Source organism: Halichoeres trimaculatus, unplaced genomic scaffold (genome assembly GCF_033239565.1).
Source record: "Halichoeres trimaculatus isolate MK-OKI-2021-1 unplaced genomic scaffold, fHalTri1.1 fHalTri1_scaffold_11, whole genome shotgun sequence".
NCBI lineage: Eukaryota > Metazoa > Chordata > Actinopteri > Labriformes > Labridae > Halichoeres > Halichoeres trimaculatus.
This window is the reverse complement of record NW_027437189.1, coordinates 4,566,839-4,583,003: the sequence shown is the minus strand read 5'-3', so window position 1 is coordinate 4,583,003 and position 16,165 is coordinate 4,566,839. Positions and strand designations below refer to the sequence as shown.

Here is a 16,165-nt window from a genome sequence, read left to right as displayed (position 1 = left end):
CAAACAAACTTGAGTCCATTGTGAAAAGAGACTTCCAAAGTGCAAACATGGACATAAAGTGCAAACCTTAAAACAAAACACAACAACATGCTTCCATCCTGTTTGGATGCATTTTTCTGCTTGGTGGCTGAATTTATGTAACTTTACAAATCCAAATCACCTGAAGATGTATCTTTAAATGAACACATTAAGCAACTTAATGTCAGTTTTTGCTTTTTGTTTTTTTTTTTAACCAAAAGTGCATCAGTTTGTCAAAGAAAACATCCACTCCTATGATGATAACGTGATATAAACAATGCTGGACTCTATTCATTGCACCCCCCAAGACTACTTAGTGCTTTCTGTCCCGAAAGCCTGAAGAGAAACTGGGTTTTTCTGAAGCCATAGCCAAGAATTTATTGCAAAACAGCGAGAAACTCAAGGGCCTGATGTCATTACATGTTTTTTTTTTAATCTAAAAAGGAAACTTCACAGTGTCGCTAACCCGTAAGTTTCTCTTTCACTGAAAATTTTTGTTTCCTGGGACCAACTTTGGTAGCAACAGCCATTTGTACTTAATATTTTTCGGGCAATTAAGGTATTTGTTGTGGACAAACATGATTTTTTTTTAAAGAATATTGTAGGAGCCATATTTATTTTTCAGCTGTTTAATTAAATGTGTAATTATATATATATATATATATATATATATATATATATATATATATATATATATATATATATATATATATATATATATATAATTTTTTTTTTTTAATTTGTTGTTTTTTTGTTTTGTTTTGTTTTTTTGTTTTTTTTTGCAATAAAATTTGGATCTGCTTCAACTTCAAGAACTAAATTTGACTGAATTTATATGGATGAAGTCTGTGCGGAATTCCGGAATGCAATATGTGATTATTGCATTTAATGTCATTATTTCATATTGCATTCTAGAATTTTACTACAGTATGCGCCATTATTACATAATGAAGTAAAAATGTATTACATTATTTCATATTAGGGCGTGATTACATAATGTGATGTTACAAGGTTACAGGAAAACCTGATTTTTGAGTTTTTGCAGCCATAAAAATACAGTGACTTCATCCAGGTTTGGCCTTGTAGAGGCAAAGTAAAGGGGCCCCATGTACAGAGGGTTTTCTGTTACTTCCTGTTCTAGTTGCTGTGCTGTTCCCTCCAAAATAAAAGCATTAAAGCCAGAAAAATATCACAAATGTTTCCTTAGATAGTGATTTTTCTTCCCACACAGCAGCCTTGTTAGTCCCTGATGCAAAGCCCCCTCAACACTGCAAAAAACTGAAATCTTATCAAGTGTTTTTGTCTTATTTTCAGTAGAAAATGTCTTTTTAGACCCAATATGAATCACATTCATTTGACCAGTCCAGAAGAATGTCTTGTTTCAAGCTATTTAAAGACAAAAATGAGGTCTGAATTAGTCGTAACAAGTTTTTGCTTTTAAACAATTTGAAACAAGACGTTTTTCTGGACTGGTCAGGTGAATGTGGCTCATATTGAATATAATAAGACATTTTTTTTACTAAAACAAGAGAAAAACACTTGATAAGATTTCATTTTTTTGCAGTGAAGACACATCACGTTGTGCAAAAAGATTCTCCCTGAACAGTTCGGTCGCTCAGACTAAATGCGCAGCAGTAACTTCAGGAGATACTGGATATTTGTTATTTCACACTAACTGCTGACAAACACTCACTGTCACACATGATGGAGAGTAGTGGAGGAGTATAGCGTAAAGGCTAAGCTCAGAGAAATAACAGATATCAAAGCGAGGTTTGAACCCTACACCAAAGCTTAGCGTCTGAGAGGAGATCTACGCGGAAAGGATGCACGCCTGGCGCTGCCCCCGCCCGTACAGCAGGAATCCCACCGCCGTACGCAGCTCCTCTAGGTCCAGATTCCCCAGGAAGCTCCTCTGAAGTTCTGCCTCCACCGTGTTCCCGCTGGGTCCGCTGCAGCCCTTCAGGAGCACCACGGCAGACTGACACAGCAGCCAATCGGAGAGCTTCTTCATGCCCACGCTGTCCTGATTGGCGAGGGCTTTGCGTCCCCAGAGGCTGAGATGAAGCATGTTGGCTGCCACGCGGGCACTGGGGCGCTGCGGGAGGAAAGAAGAGCGATGTTTAACAGAGATCATTTGTGCATGTGGTCTGAGGTTTTTCCCTCTGCTCCTGTCATGCCAATTTCAGGAAACTGGCCAACATAACCCTCAGATTACTTTCCAGCCAGTATTCAACAGAGTAAAAGACTCTTTTATCTCTACCTTGTTTGGGTTCCTCCGGAGCAGTAGGCGGATCACTAACTGCACATCAGCCGGAACAGAGGAGGCCAAAGGGGGCAGCTGCTTCTCCTGGTAACTCCGGCTCTCCAGTCCTGTTCCTCGGTAAAACGGGTTCTGCTGGCCGAAGATCTCGTAGGAGATGGCGCCCACTGCCCAGGCGTCAGACTTGCTGTAGTCAATCACAACACCACAGCCGGGAACAGCAGTACTCACCTTTGGAAAGATTAAGTTTTGATCAGTTTACAGCAGAGATGGGGACTCGACTCTGACTCATTATCTTTTCTTTTTTAGCGTATTAAGATTGAGGAAACTCTGACGAGCTTAATGTGATTCCTTCCTTTTCTCATGGTAACCATGGTAACTACTTCATGCATCAGATGCTGACTGCAAAGTCTGCAGCATCTGGATCAAAGATGTTGGATCCACCACAACCAAATTCATCAGGCACCTGAAAACTCACCAGGGTAGGTCAGTCACATGTGCACATCTAGACATTAGCTACGTAGCGTTTACTTAGCTTTCTGCTAGCTTTGTAACTGAATAACAAATAAGCGAAAGTCTGCTCGTTGCACTTGTTAAATCACAATGCCTGTTGCAGCAGCTCTGTCTTCTTTGTCAGTTTCTTGTAATTTTTTGTCTCTTTTTTGTCATTTTTGCATTTAAAGTGGGTCATTGCTTTGTATGGCTCATTCGTTGGTCATGGACACCAAACTGGTTTTGTCTTCAGTGATATTTTTACTATTTTTTCTCCTGTGTTTGTCTGGAGATCCTTCATGTAACCATGGCTGCATTGTCTACATGCGAAATCAGCTGTTAGCAGCTTGTAGCATGTCAATGCTAACTGGTGCAAGGCCGGATGTTTACCCACAAGGTGAGGAGAAGGAGGTGAGGACGACGTGCTGGTTCTCAGGTGTGAGCTAAGAAGTGATGACATGGACCTGTCCTTCCATCCATCGTTTTTGGGAACGTAAGATCTATCTCCAATAAGATAGACGAGCTAGCCATGCTAACCCAGCAACAGAGGGGATACCGGAAGGCAGAGTAGCATCATGCTATTTACAGACATGGCTAACAGAGCTAACACCGGACACCAACGCCACATTGGAAGAGCTTCACCTGCTGCACTTTCGATACACTTTCTTACTTTCGTTTTCTTGATTGCTGCTGTGACTCCTCCTGAATTTCCCCTCAGGGATAAATGAAGTATTTTCTATTCTATAATGTCAACAGACTACATCAGGAGCTATGTTTTCCCATAAAATGCACGTCATGTGAGTCAGAGAGAAACATTCACCCTCTGCTGGAGGAATGTGGTAATTTTTTTCCAATCCAGAAGAATCTAAATTAAAAAAATGATTTTTTAATATTGTCAAACATAAAAATCCTGATATATCGGTTTTCATTTTTTTGTCCCACCTTTAATCTACTGGCTAACGTTAATCGTAGAAAAATACACGGTTACACTGAGCCTGCAACTATGTTCATGTTGGAAGAATACAGTTTCCTTTAAAGGACAGCATTTAATGAGTAGACTTCTTTTTTAGACACTTGAGACTTGACTTAGATTTGTGACTTGGACTTGGAAAAAAAGACGTAAACATCTCTGGTTTACAGATAGATTCATGGATTTCAGCTTTGATACTTTTTATCCATGTTTACAATGAAGGAATGAAGTGTACTACCCCCTTTTTAAAGTTGCTGAGGGCTTATTTAGGACAGCTTAGCGACTCCTGGACATTCCTCCTCCACTTAACAACGGTACAAATCTACTTAAGCTCACCTCAGGGGCCATAAGCGAGGCATTCCCTCCTCTGCTGACCCACATGCTGTTGAAAGGCAGCTGCAGGCTGGAGTCACTCTGAGCCAGGCAGCAGCCGAAGTCTGTAACCACCAAACGAGGGCAACCATCTGCACGAAAACAAGAGAAACTCATGTAACCATAAAGTGTTGGGATCACATCGAGTATTGAAATCTTAATGATCGAACACTTCTCGCACCGGAGTCAAACTCCAGCAGCACGTTGTCTGATTTGAGATCTCTGTGAGCCACTCCCTGTCTGCACAGATGGTCGACGGCCTCCAGGAGCTGCAGCACCATCAGGGAGCCCTGCCTGCGGCTCGGTGAGGTCACTTCAAGGTACTGTCGCAGCGTGCAGGGGTAGCTGGGACACAGAAACAGACAGGAAGTAAAAAATGAGCTGAAAGGATGCAGCATGATTCACTCAGTTTGACTCTAAGGGGTTAAAGTGGACATATCGTGCTGATCCCTGATTTAATACTTACATATAATATAATAAATTTGAAAACAAGACCTTTCACCTCCTGAATTTTCAAAAAATGAGAAATTGTATTTTTTCTGATATCCTAGAACGAGATTTGATGCCTCTGAAAATAGGTCATTGCCAGTTGGCCGCAAGATTTCGACCTTCATGACGACACGAGGATCCTTTCTTTTTATTGGAGTAATCTGATAAAGCAGCTCCTCCTCTGTGATGTCAGTTAGTCACACAACAGCCACCGAGGGATACACCCACCAAGAGCCGAGCATCCCCCCTCAGATGCTGGATGCAGGGACTCTGCTCTGCTGAGCAGCTCGGCTTTACATGGTGAATTAGCAGTTAAAACACTGTAGTTTTAGCAGACGTCGCAATACTTGTGAGACTGTGATATTTGCATGCTTGTTCTGACATGCACTGTGAACCTGGACCACAATAATGCTGCGGTAATAACATAGTGATGAACTGACGGTAGAGGCGATCTTTAGACGACACTTTCAGCATGATGGATAAAACAGACAGAGAAAAGTGAAGGAGCAGGATGGAGCCCTGTTATAGAAATAGTTTATTGGTGAAGTCTGCCTATATTTCCACGTATAAACTCTACATGTTACAGTACCGGTTTGACTCACCACACTGAAGCGTCCTGAGATGATCTGTGTCCAGGTGGATTTTCTTCCTCCTGAGCTGCAGAACCGTCCGGGTCTGACTCGGGGTCCAATACAAAAGGGCGTATCCTACACTCTGCCATTTTATTAGTGCTATCAATGCCTTACGGTGAAGTTTTGGCAAACAGCAAACTCGCTCAGTCTGCTCCATTCAATGTGGGGATTTTGTAAATACTGCCATGCTGCAAAAACCGCCCCCTGGCTCTACCCCCTTCGCCCCTCTGATAGAACTGACCAATCAGGGCACAAAGGGCTGTGACGTTGCGAGGTTACTGGAGGTCATTCTGGAAACGGAGCGTTTCAACGAGATCTTCAGAATGGCCTAAAATGAGGATATTGAGAACGCTATTGTGGGGCAATGAAGGAACTAAATGACTTGTACTGAGGGCAGAAATGCTTTACAGGCATCCTAGTCTCGCATAGTGAAAAGGAGAAACAAGCATGATATGTCCCCTTTAAACCTCTTCTGTTTTTCTTACTTTTTCATGACCAGGAAAAGAGTGCGATTGTTCCCCAGTCCAGCTGGGTTGAGCCTGGATGGCAGGACGTCTGGGTACTCTTCATGAGCCCCTGGCAGCAGTGGGACGTCAGCTGTGAAAGCCCGGTGCACCGTGATCACGTTGGGGTGGGCTGGCACTCTTTTAGGCAGGTCTCCAAAGTGTCTGAATGCAGAGCACAAGCCTCCATGAGCAAGTTTCCTCCTCTCTGTGCCACATATATCTGCCCTGATGGTTTATTAATACTCACCCATCCAGGGTGATCTGCTCCATTTCCTTCCTCAGAGCCAGAGGGCCTGCAGGCACCAGCTCCTGGGACATGGATTTTAATATTGCTTCACTTGATGATCCAGCCTGCGAATGAATACAACAACAGATTTTACATACTTGCATGGTTGTGCTGCAATCGGTGCCTGATGCCTAAAATCTTTGGGACAGAAGTGATAACGTGTAAAACGCTAACCCCAAAGTTCCACATCATCTTGATTGCCAGAGGGAAAGTCTTCAGCGAGCAGCATGTCAGAGATCGAGGGGTGTCTCGTTCCTCTTCGTCCTCTCTCAGCTGCACCAAAGTGCTGTGGCTCTCCTTCTGGGGCGCAAACGGAGCTGCAGCCTCGTACACGGCAGCGTTGGAGCCTTTTCCGATCTGGTTCCCGATAACGTAGTCCTCCAGTTTGTATCCAGAGATGAGCGGTTTGAGGGGGCTCTGAAATCTTTTCTTGCTGAACACGGCCTAAAAAACGAGAAAAGATTTTTCTATTACCATGCAGAAGTTTTACTGATTTGGGTGATTTTTGACCAGAAGTTCCAGGAACTAAATGGTTCTTGTGGCCTGTTGTTGATCATGCAACTCACGCCAGTGACATTTAGAGAAAAACATTAAGTCACCACCCCACACAGCCACACATTCTACCCCTTTTTTTTTTACTTATTACCCAAGGGCTGTATCAAGGAGTGGATCATTTACCCGAGAACTAAAATTGGACCCTAGTTCCTGCAGTTGAAAAGTACTTTTAAGTTATGCTCTAAACCCAAGTGATTCAGAGGTGTGTATGACATTATTGTGGACAGAGGGTGAAATAAAAACACCGTGGGTGCTTCACCAATCAGCAGGGGCGTATTTAGTCGTTTGGGGGCCCAAGGCAAACCCAGTCAGTGCCCCCCATGTCCTTGTAACTCATCTTCCTCAGAGCTAGACTGGCCTTCCCTGGGTCCACTGTCTCTTTCCCAGAATCAAGGCATGAGACGGTGCTAATCTTGTACATGGTAACTTAACACAACTAAATGCATTTCCTCAAGTTCTGTACTTTAGTTTGATTTAGAAAAAAGTGAATACATAATTTAGTCTACTTTGTCCTGGATTTGAAATCTTTTATGGTCAATTGACAGCATATTTGTCCCACAGTGAGGAATTTACAGAGTAACAGGAACAAACAAGAAAGTATGAAGTGAAAAACATTACAATAGGTAAATATTGAAAAAATAATTTAGTAAAGAAAAAATATGTAAATATCAAGCACAACATAAAACTGGAAAAAAATCTACTGAAAGAGGTGATATTTACAGTTAGCATACTTTTTGGTTCTATTATTTTAAAGTTAATGTATTTTCATTTGACCCCCTGTCCAGTGAGTTATGTTTCCAAAAAAGAGATTTTGTACAATAATGTTTATTACCAACTCAACAAGTTTGATTTTGAGAAAATGATCCTGTTTCCTGGGCTAGATAAAGTCCTTAAAATCATAAGAGTCTGATATGTTTATCTCAGATCTCAGAGCAACATTGGTTTTATTTCCAACTTGGTTGAAAATAAGAAAAAAATGGGGGGAAAAAAGTGTTTTTTACCACTTTCTTCCTGAATCAAATTTTCAGATGTGTTGTAACATGGAATAGCCCATTGAATAAGAAGGGAGGGGGAGGACCCAAAACCATCATTAAAGATTAAGCCTTTGGATGTATTTTGAAGCATGTGAAGTAAGATTTAGAAAAAAGAAATGCATTCAATTGAAGAGAACTTCATTAATCAGTTTTTAAGAGATGCTTTGGGGGCCCCTGGGAATCTTGGGGCCCCAGGCAACTGCTGTGTTTGCCCAATTGTAGCTACGCCCCTGCCAATCAGAAACTTTTGGCTTGTAGGTCCCGCCCCCAAAAGTTCCTGGACCTCCAAGGCAGGGCCATTTTTAAGGGTACATTTTTTGACCTCAGAACTACATTTAGATCCTAGTTCCTGCAGTCAAAGTTCACCAAGTTCCCCAGATAGTCCCAAGTTTCTGGGGAAAGTTCCTGCTGCCAGAAAGCACCTGTGTATCTGCATATGATTTTTTTGCAGATGCATTTAGAGTGTCCTAAACCTGTGTTTAGCCAATTAAACCTCTCTTCATGCTTGAATTTAAAAAGTTACTTTTTTTTTAATTATTCATAGTTTGCCGCCTAAAACATAGCAAAAAAAAAGAAAAAAAAAGAAATATTATTGCATTACATTTGACACAGTGGGGGAGAAATGTACTTCAAACTGCTAAAATTAGGCTCTAAAGTTATTTGAAGCTTCTTACCTGTATCTCCTGACATGTCGCAGCACTCCTTCTGTCATCTTCCAGCTGCTGCTCGATAAGCCCAACACCGAGCCCAAAGGCCAGAAACACGGCCCGGTTTCTCGGGGACCCTCCGCCAAACCTCCTCCTGAACCCAGCGGACTGGAGCTGAGCAGCAAAGCCCTTCAGAGAGGTGCGGTAGTAGCGGTACCGAGACGGCAGGAAAGCCTGAGGCTGAACGGTGCGGACCGACGGGCCTACACGGAGACGGTCAGCTCGGAGCTTTGCTGCGACTCGGCCGCCGGACTTTAGCAGACCCAGCGAGAAGACCGACCGGCCCAGCTCCAGCCCCCGAGTTAGAGCGTGTTTTACAGACATAACTTACCTGGGGAGGTAATTTACGCTGTTTAATTTCCTATAAATAGGTCCACACACTCTCTAACAAGGACAGTGTTGTGTAAACAGAGCAGCTGCTACTGAGCATGCGCAAAGCGACCTAAATATTTGACAGGGAAATATTCCTGTGTATACTTTCTCGTTGGTTTCTGTCACAAACTGTATAAAATAGGTTTCAGTCACATCTAAAAGAGCATAAAACAAGTTTTTAGTTGGTTTATGATTTTTAGATGTGTCAAATTTGGACAAAACCTGGTGGAGCCACTAAAAAATGTTATAGTTGTGATGGAAACTACAATATATTATTATTTATTGTTTGGTGGGTTAAAACTGGAGATATGACACAACAAAAGAGCTAAATCCACTGGATTACTTGAATAGCTCATTGTAAGAATAATCCAAAACACGTTAGTCATGAGTCAATTATTCATTTGTTTTCTTGTCAGTTTACCATCCAAAGTTTTTTACTGTCCTTACAACAAATTAATAAAGGGCTGAGCTTTTTTTTTTTACACTGAATTAATCTCCTTTTGCAGGACCAAAAAGAAAAAGTTAACCTCGTTAAAAACTAAACAAGGAAAATTATTATTATTATTATTATTATTATTATTATGGCTTTGGTTTTGTAAATATGTCATATTCCAAAGGTGGTGTGTCCAGAGTCAACAATTTATCTGGTTAATCGTGTATAATTCTATATATGTGAAATGATAGTAAACATGACCAATCTAAATATTAAAAAGAAAAAAAAATCTAAGATCGATTAAAGGGGTCATTATCTTACCGTTTTATAAGTAATGCTCCTTCTGGAAATATCTTTGCTTATTTTTGACTAAAATGTCAAGATGTTCCCTGTTATTTTTTTATTTATTTATTTGTTTTAGTACATTTAAAATAAAGTTTTGTGTGTTAAATGATAGTATTGATGTTGTCCAACTTGTCCAGTAGGCGGCGGTAGCCCTCTCAATGTTTGTTGTCGATACCTCTATGAACCTGGATATGATAAAGAAGAAGAAAAATTCCGTGCGTTCATTGGCTGAAGTGTAATGACGTCAGAGAGAATCCAGCCCGGCTTCAACTGCCAGTTGTCAACATGGCGGCTGTAGATGTCATTGTAGAAAACTTGGTGAGTTTCTGGACCATTCCAGCCATCCGTCAGTTCTTCCCCTGGGTATTTGTCTTCACTTCAGCCGTGGGGTCAACTCTGAAGGAGCTGGAGGTGGTTCCGGAGTCATATTTCAGCAGCAGCAGAAACGCCCTGAACGTGTGAGTAAAGCTGTGTGACAGCTAAAGAAAGCTAAGGTGGATCTAGGATCGTGGACACACCTGTATTTTGTCTGACTGGTTAAACAGAATAAATCGTGTTCATTTTAGGTTGAGCGTTTATGCTAAATAAATTTAATCCAGCGAGTTGCCCTTAAACTGTGCGCATTTATGCCCTATTATTAAACGAATGTCAAGTTAAAAAGTTAAAAAGAAATCAAAAGAAAGACTAAGTAATGAAGAAACAATAAACCGTTACACTTTCAGTAGATGTATGTCCTTCTTTTTACTTTGATAGTGAAATGTGTTTGTTTAACTTATTAATTTAGTGACTTAATATTCTGAATAAGAACTTTCAGATTTTGGCGCCCCCTTGTGGAGAAAGCGTGACGCATTATCAGAGTCTGGGTGACAAAACAAAAACAATGAGCAATCAAAAAGAGCCTAACAGCAAATAAAAGCAGCCCCAAAATCAGCCTAGTATGAAAAGAAAATTGAGTAAAAGTTTAAAATTGCAGCAATGCCACACATTGTGATTTATATACACTATTATCTATGTCATTGTCAAATATATTTTTTATATAACACCAAAAATGGTCAGTCTCCAGCACTTTTGTCTTATATTTCTTTCTCTATACTTGTTAACTTCATTAGATGCTTCACTGCATGCACCTGTATACACTTTTTGTTTCTTTAAGTTATGTTTACGAAGAAATATTTACTTCACAACATGAGTTCTGATGTGAATGGCTCATCTCTCCTGCAGGTATTTTGTCAAAGTCTCCTGGGGATGGACGCTCCTCCTGCTGACCCCCTTCATCCTGCTCTCCAACTCCTCCTTCAGCAAGAGCAGCTCCTTTGTCCAGCGGCGGCTGCTCTCTCTGGTGGTGGCCACAGCCATCTGGTATGTCTGCACTGAGACCTTCTTCTACATCGAGGACTTGACCGGCTCATGTTTTGAAACGAAGGCCATGGATCTTATCAGAAAGGAATTCACCTCTAAAGTTAGCTGCAAGCAGGCCGGCTTCTACTGGCATGGCTATGACATCTCAGGACACTCCTTCATCCTGTCCTACTCTGCTCTCTTCATCATGGAGGAGATGGTTCCCATGGCCTTCCTGAAGACCGCCAGCCTCTCTGCATGGCAGAGACTGGCCCTCAACCTGCTCTATGTAGCCCTGAATCTGATCGTGATGATCTGGGTGGTGATGTTTTTCTCCACCTCTTTGTACTTTCACGACCCGTCTCACAAGGGGCTGGGGACCATCTTTGGCCTCTTAGGGTGGTATCTGACATATCGGGTCTGGTATTTGAATCCTTTGTCACCCGGACTCCCCCCTCCGCGTCACTTGAAGCAGAAGGAACACACCTAAGCTGCAGCTTTACTCACTGCACAGCGCTGTAGCTAACTTTGCAGCCATCCTCAGAACAACACACTACATACACACTGACGTTATCTGCCTGTGGGACCCAAGCTGCCTGAAGCTATTTGAAGTTATTTAAAGGTTCTCCTCCTCACAGAGGGGTCGTCTTGTACAGGACGGCTTGCCTGGCAGGTCCTTCATGGTGTTTGGCAGCTGCTGTTCCCAAAATGACTCTTTGTAATCTGAGCTAGAAAACAAGATGCTACTCTGCTGCCCAGCTTCAGCCTCTGTGGCTTGCATGCTCCACTATTGTTCATCTTCATTTGTTGCCTTATAGAGCTTTCCTCAGAGAAATCACCTTTTAGTTTGATTCTTAAATGGGAACACAACAGGATGTTTACTGGCCTAGTTTGATAGCACTGATGATATGTACTTGTTTTGACCAATGTACAGTAGCCTTTGATTGTTTTGGATCAGACACTGACTGGTAATGCTGTAGTAAGTACACGGTTCACTGTATAGGGTTGGTCTGTCTTTGTGTCAAAGTTTTACGTAAAGTTTTCTAAAAATAATGCTGGGTTTGACCCTCAGATATATGTGTAACTTAAACATTTTACCATTGTTAAGGTTTGCTGTTTATTTAAATGACTAAAATATGGCAATGGCAGTTTCCTAAAAGCCAAAATGAAAACCTATGTTGAATTTTTTTGTCTAAACCATATTCCAAAACCACAATCCTTACAGTTTGTTTTTGCAAAGGTGAAAGAAAAGCATTATTTGAAGTACATACTGGTGAATGTGGAAAAAGTACGCCTTAATATCTACACTAATACCACTTTTTTTGTCAACAAACCCCCCAAAAAAGACTAAAGCTGATTTTTACGAACTAGAACGAGATTTTAAAATAGTGCCAAAGCATAAATACCTGTAGCTATTAATAAACATTGTATATTAATATATTTCTTGATATATCTGTGTGACAAGTTTTTAGTTTTTATGTGTATCATCATTAAGTAATTGAGTTTTATTTTTATCTGGCATTCACCACAGATGTTTCAAAGTGACTACTTTTCTTGTTATTGAAATGTAAATTTGAAATTTACTTAACTTTCTGAAAATACTACATACATTAGCCATAACACTGGCTCAGGTTAGCAGAGCTAGCACCACCAACGTCTACAAGAGTGTGCTGGTTACACATAATTCCAGTCAACTGGATTTTAGTTCGACCAACCCCTGCCTACAAACAACTTTACGTCCATTTTGTGGATTAAAATATTAAAAACAACGTCAATCGAGAGACACAATCTATTATCTGTGTTTCTTTTATTTGTTTTGATCCAGCTATTGTAACATTATGGCAATAGAGCAAACTAGAGTGACAGAAGACCGCTTGAGAGTTGTTATGCCAGGCTACAGCTGGAATCACGTGACTAAGTATTTCCCGCTCTATCCACTGATGGACGGTTTCCCTTCCCATGAACGAGCCTTCCATGTTGACTTTATTGGACTATGAAAACCTCAACCCCGTTCACTACAAGCCCGACTCTGCTTATTCTGACGGTTTGTTGTTGTTTTAGTAACGTGTCAAACTATTTGGCGTGAACACGAAGCGTTTTATTCTGAAAGTAACGGGAGTTCTTGTCTCGTTCGGAACTTCCTGTCTCACTCGATCTACTCTGTGCCACGGCCTGTGGTATAGTAGCGCAACATCCGACGATTTTAAGCTAAGAAAATGAAAAAACGTACGTTTACTGTTGTTTTCACGCCAGAAATCAGCTTGTAATGATATCACTCGACCAAAAGCGTACATCCCTGACGACAGTTGTTATTCCGCCATTAAGACTCACCTGTAAATCAGATATGTATTAATCCGCTTCTGAAAGTAGTGCCAAACAAATACTCCGTTTACTCGTTTGAGTAACGTTTCCTTAAAACACCAGGCAAGATTTTAACTTTCAATACACAGCTTTTTATTTTATTAACAGAAAATTAATGTAACTACTTTGAGTTTTACCTCCTGTGTGGAGAGTGATCTTTAAATCAGATAACAAGAAAATTGTTCTGGTCTATTTGTGGAAATTGTTTGCAGTTTAAGGGGGTTTCTGTTACGGAAGTGTACTGCATTTACTTGAAGAAAAAAAACAACTCAGGTTTTTCAAAGTGATTTATTCTTCGGTTTGGTTTTTGTGGTAATTGTGTTTTTTTGATTAATATTTTTTTATTGGTTTGTTTTTTGTTATAATTATTATATTGTTTTTTTTGTTATCATTATTTCTGTTTTTATGAGTAATTTTTTTGTGGTAAATTAATTTTGGTTTTCTGATTAATATTTTTTTCATTGTTTTAATTTTTGGTATAATTATTTCTGTTTTTATGAGTTTTTTTTTCTGTATATAGATTACTTTTTCCCTGTTTTTCGGAGTACCTCCAACCTACAGATGACTCCCGAAGATGTGTGGTGGCTCCTGTGTCCCGCACGCATCAGAGATCCTGTTCGACACATATATGCCTTATCCTTAACTTTCTACCGGTCCGAACCGGGTCAATAAAGGTAAGGTATTAGCCACACACAGGGTATGATACCCTTGTTTGATTTTCGACTTTATCCTTATATTTTATGTAAGTCTATTGTCCAATGTAATACTTAAGGAATAGACAAACATGCGGCATTAAAACATGCATTGCTTCTACATTGGAAAGCCGGTAGAAAGTTAGGGATAAGGCAGTTAAGTGCCAAACAGGAACTCTGATCAGTGCGGGACACAGGAGCCACCACACATTCACGGGAGTCGTCTGCAGGTTGGAGGTTCTCGTGGGATTTCCAAGTATCTCGATACTTCAGGAAAAAAATACTCCGAAAAACAGGAAAAAAGTAATCTGAAAACAGAAAAAAAATCTCATAAAAACAGAAATAATTATACCAAAAAACAAACCAATAAAAAAATATCAATCAGAGAAACAAAATTAATTACCACAAAAATCAAACCGATGTATAAATTACTCTGAAAAAACCTCGGGGTTTTTTTTTTTTTTCTTTAAGTGAATGCAATACGCTTCCATATTCTGTTGTGTGTTATTTGTGTTGTGTCATAACTACAAGCTTGACAGGGAACAAAGTAATAAACCAGGATGTGTGTATTCCATTTTTAGTATTTATTTGTCATTGATGGCAACTGAATAAATTAAGGCTTATGAACAAACATCATAAAAAGCACCATAAATAAATGCATATATAGAAATATAAAAAATAAAAAGTTAGAAAATAAAAAAATACTATAGTGAAATATAATGGCCACAAATCACAACGAGGATTTCTCGACTTGAACTCTGTGTCTGTCCCCCCTCAGGTTGTTTCAGTCAGAAGAAGCAGTGGAGCAGTAACAGGTGTGCTTGCAGTAATCAGAGTTTACCGAGTGTTGACAATGATTGGCTGGTTATGGAGTATGCTGACAGTTTCCAGTAAATCAAAACAAATGAGTGTCTGATTGTTAAAAACCAACAGAAATAACATTTCAATGGTTTAAACACAACAGAAAATAGTCTGTACACTTTCTTACTTTCTTCAAAACTTTGAAAAATTCAGGTTATATTTCTACATGATCTCTTTTGTTTCATTTACATCACTGCTGCTCATGCAAGAACAGAAAACTTCCCTGTTTCCTTTAATGCATATATCTTAATTATCTCCCCTCCAGGCGTAAAGGATTGATTCCAAACAGTTAAATCTATATGGCTATATCATACGCTCCATATGAATATAAACACCTCTAGACTTCTATTTCTTAAATAAAATCTGTTTTTTAGCAGGTGTGAAGCAGCAATGTGATGCTGCTGCTGATCGTCATCTTTGGTTCAACATTTCTCGGCCACTGCTGCTAAACTCCACCTGCAGAGACGAGTTCCTGTGTGTAAGGGAGAAAACATCCTAACTGGAAACATAAATCCGTCTTTAATGACCGTGAGTCCGTGTATCCAGCCGTAAAACCTAAAGCAGCTTATAACTCCAGCCTCACATAACCAGTTAAAACAAAACAGAGTGTACAGTTCAGGAGCTGAATTATAACTTCTTAAACCTGTGGTTAAAAAAAAAAAATGGAAAGGCTCCCAGTGAGGGTGAACAAAGAAAAATACACAACAGCTTGGCAGGAAGTAAAAGGCTTTTTCTTCATCTTTAAGCCTCCAGATTAGTCAGCTTCCCTCCTCTGTTTCTCTTTTTAAGCTTTAAGCTTGTAAGAAATGTAACACAAAATAAATGAGACCATGTTTAATTAAAAATATCTATCTGTAAAAACAATCTTGCATCTGTCAGGAGGAGTCAGCGACACAAACAGCAGCAGAGTTTCTGCTGAGGGACTGTCTGACGCACTGTACAGTGAGGCTGATTCAAAGATTACAGATCACAGCAGAAAATGTCGAATAAAATCTTAAGAAGCCCATTACTACCAGTAAAATAATTTAAAAAAGACTTAATCTTCATAGGAGTTCTGAAATGAAAAATAAAAACATCAAAGTTATAGAAGTCATCATGAGATTAAGTCGGAAATATGGGCAAGAAGGTCAGTTTGATGAGATAAAAAAAAATGGTGTAGGTACAAAAAGTCCAATTAAGTGAGATAAAGAAAGTCAAGAATATGGAGGAAAAAGTTAATTGTGAAATAAAAAGTGAAATATGAAATTTAAAGTCAGACAAATTATATATGAGATTGAAAGTATGAAATGTGAGAGTTAAAGTCAAGCATATGAGATTTTAAGTAAGAAATATGAGACAAAAAGTGAAATATGTGATAAAAATGTCAGACGTTTTAAATGATAAGCTTGAAGTATGAGCTAAAAAATCAAAATATGAGATAAAAGTGACCTGCGATAGACAGA

General features: G+C 39.8%; 2 protein-coding genes across 2 annotated transcripts; one reads left to right on the top strand and one right to left on the bottom strand.

Moving 5' to 3' along the window:
- Positions 1–767: 767 nt before the first annotated feature.
- Positions 768–8,746, bottom strand: pink1 (PTEN induced kinase 1). The gene is made up of 8 exons (XM_074682503.1): positions 8,289–8,746; positions 6,200–6,469; positions 5,987–6,090; positions 5,719–5,901; positions 4,294–4,457; positions 4,077–4,204; positions 2,279–2,509; positions 768–2,113 (listed from the first exon to the last, which is right to left on the bottom strand). The coding sequence occupies exons 1-8, from the start codon at positions 8,643–8,645 to the stop codon at positions 1,829–1,831; spliced, it is 1,722 nt and encodes a 573-aa protein (XP_074538604.1). The 5' UTR covers positions 8,646–8,746; the 3' UTR covers positions 768–1,828.
- Positions 8,747–9,651: 905 nt separating this feature from the next.
- fitm2 (fat storage inducing transmembrane protein 2) lies at positions 9,652–13,587 on the top strand. Its single transcript, XM_074680634.1, has 2 exons — positions 9,652–9,929; positions 10,693–13,587. The coding sequence occupies exons 1-2, from the start codon at positions 9,757–9,759 to the stop codon at positions 11,297–11,299; spliced, it is 780 nt and encodes a 259-aa protein (XP_074536735.1). The 5' UTR covers positions 9,652–9,756; the 3' UTR covers positions 11,300–13,587.
- Positions 13,588–16,165: the final 2,578 nt, after the last annotated feature.

Excerpts from the sequence above, each read along its gene's own strand:
- pink1 (XM_074682503.1), bottom strand. The coding sequence starts at position 8,645 with ATGTCTGTAAAACACGCTCTAACTCGGGGGCTGGAGCTGGGCCGGTCG. Across the intron at positions 6,470-8,288 it reads CGACATGTCAGGAGATACAG|GCCGTGTTCAGCAAGAAAAG; the intron begins GTAAGAAGCTTC and ends CTCGTTTTTTAG. Across the intron at positions 4,205-4,293 it reads GCTGCTGGAGTTTGACTCCG|ATGGTTGCCCTCGTTTGGTG; the intron begins GTGCGAGAAGTG and ends GTTTTCGTGCAG.
- fitm2 (XM_074680634.1), top strand. The coding sequence starts at position 9,757 with ATGGCGGCTGTAGATGTCATTGTAGAAAACTTGGTGAGTTTCTGGACC. Across the intron at positions 9,930-10,692 it reads AGCAGAAACGCCCTGAACGT|GTATTTTGTCAAAGTCTCCT; the intron begins GTGAGTAAAGCT and ends TCTCTCCTGCAG.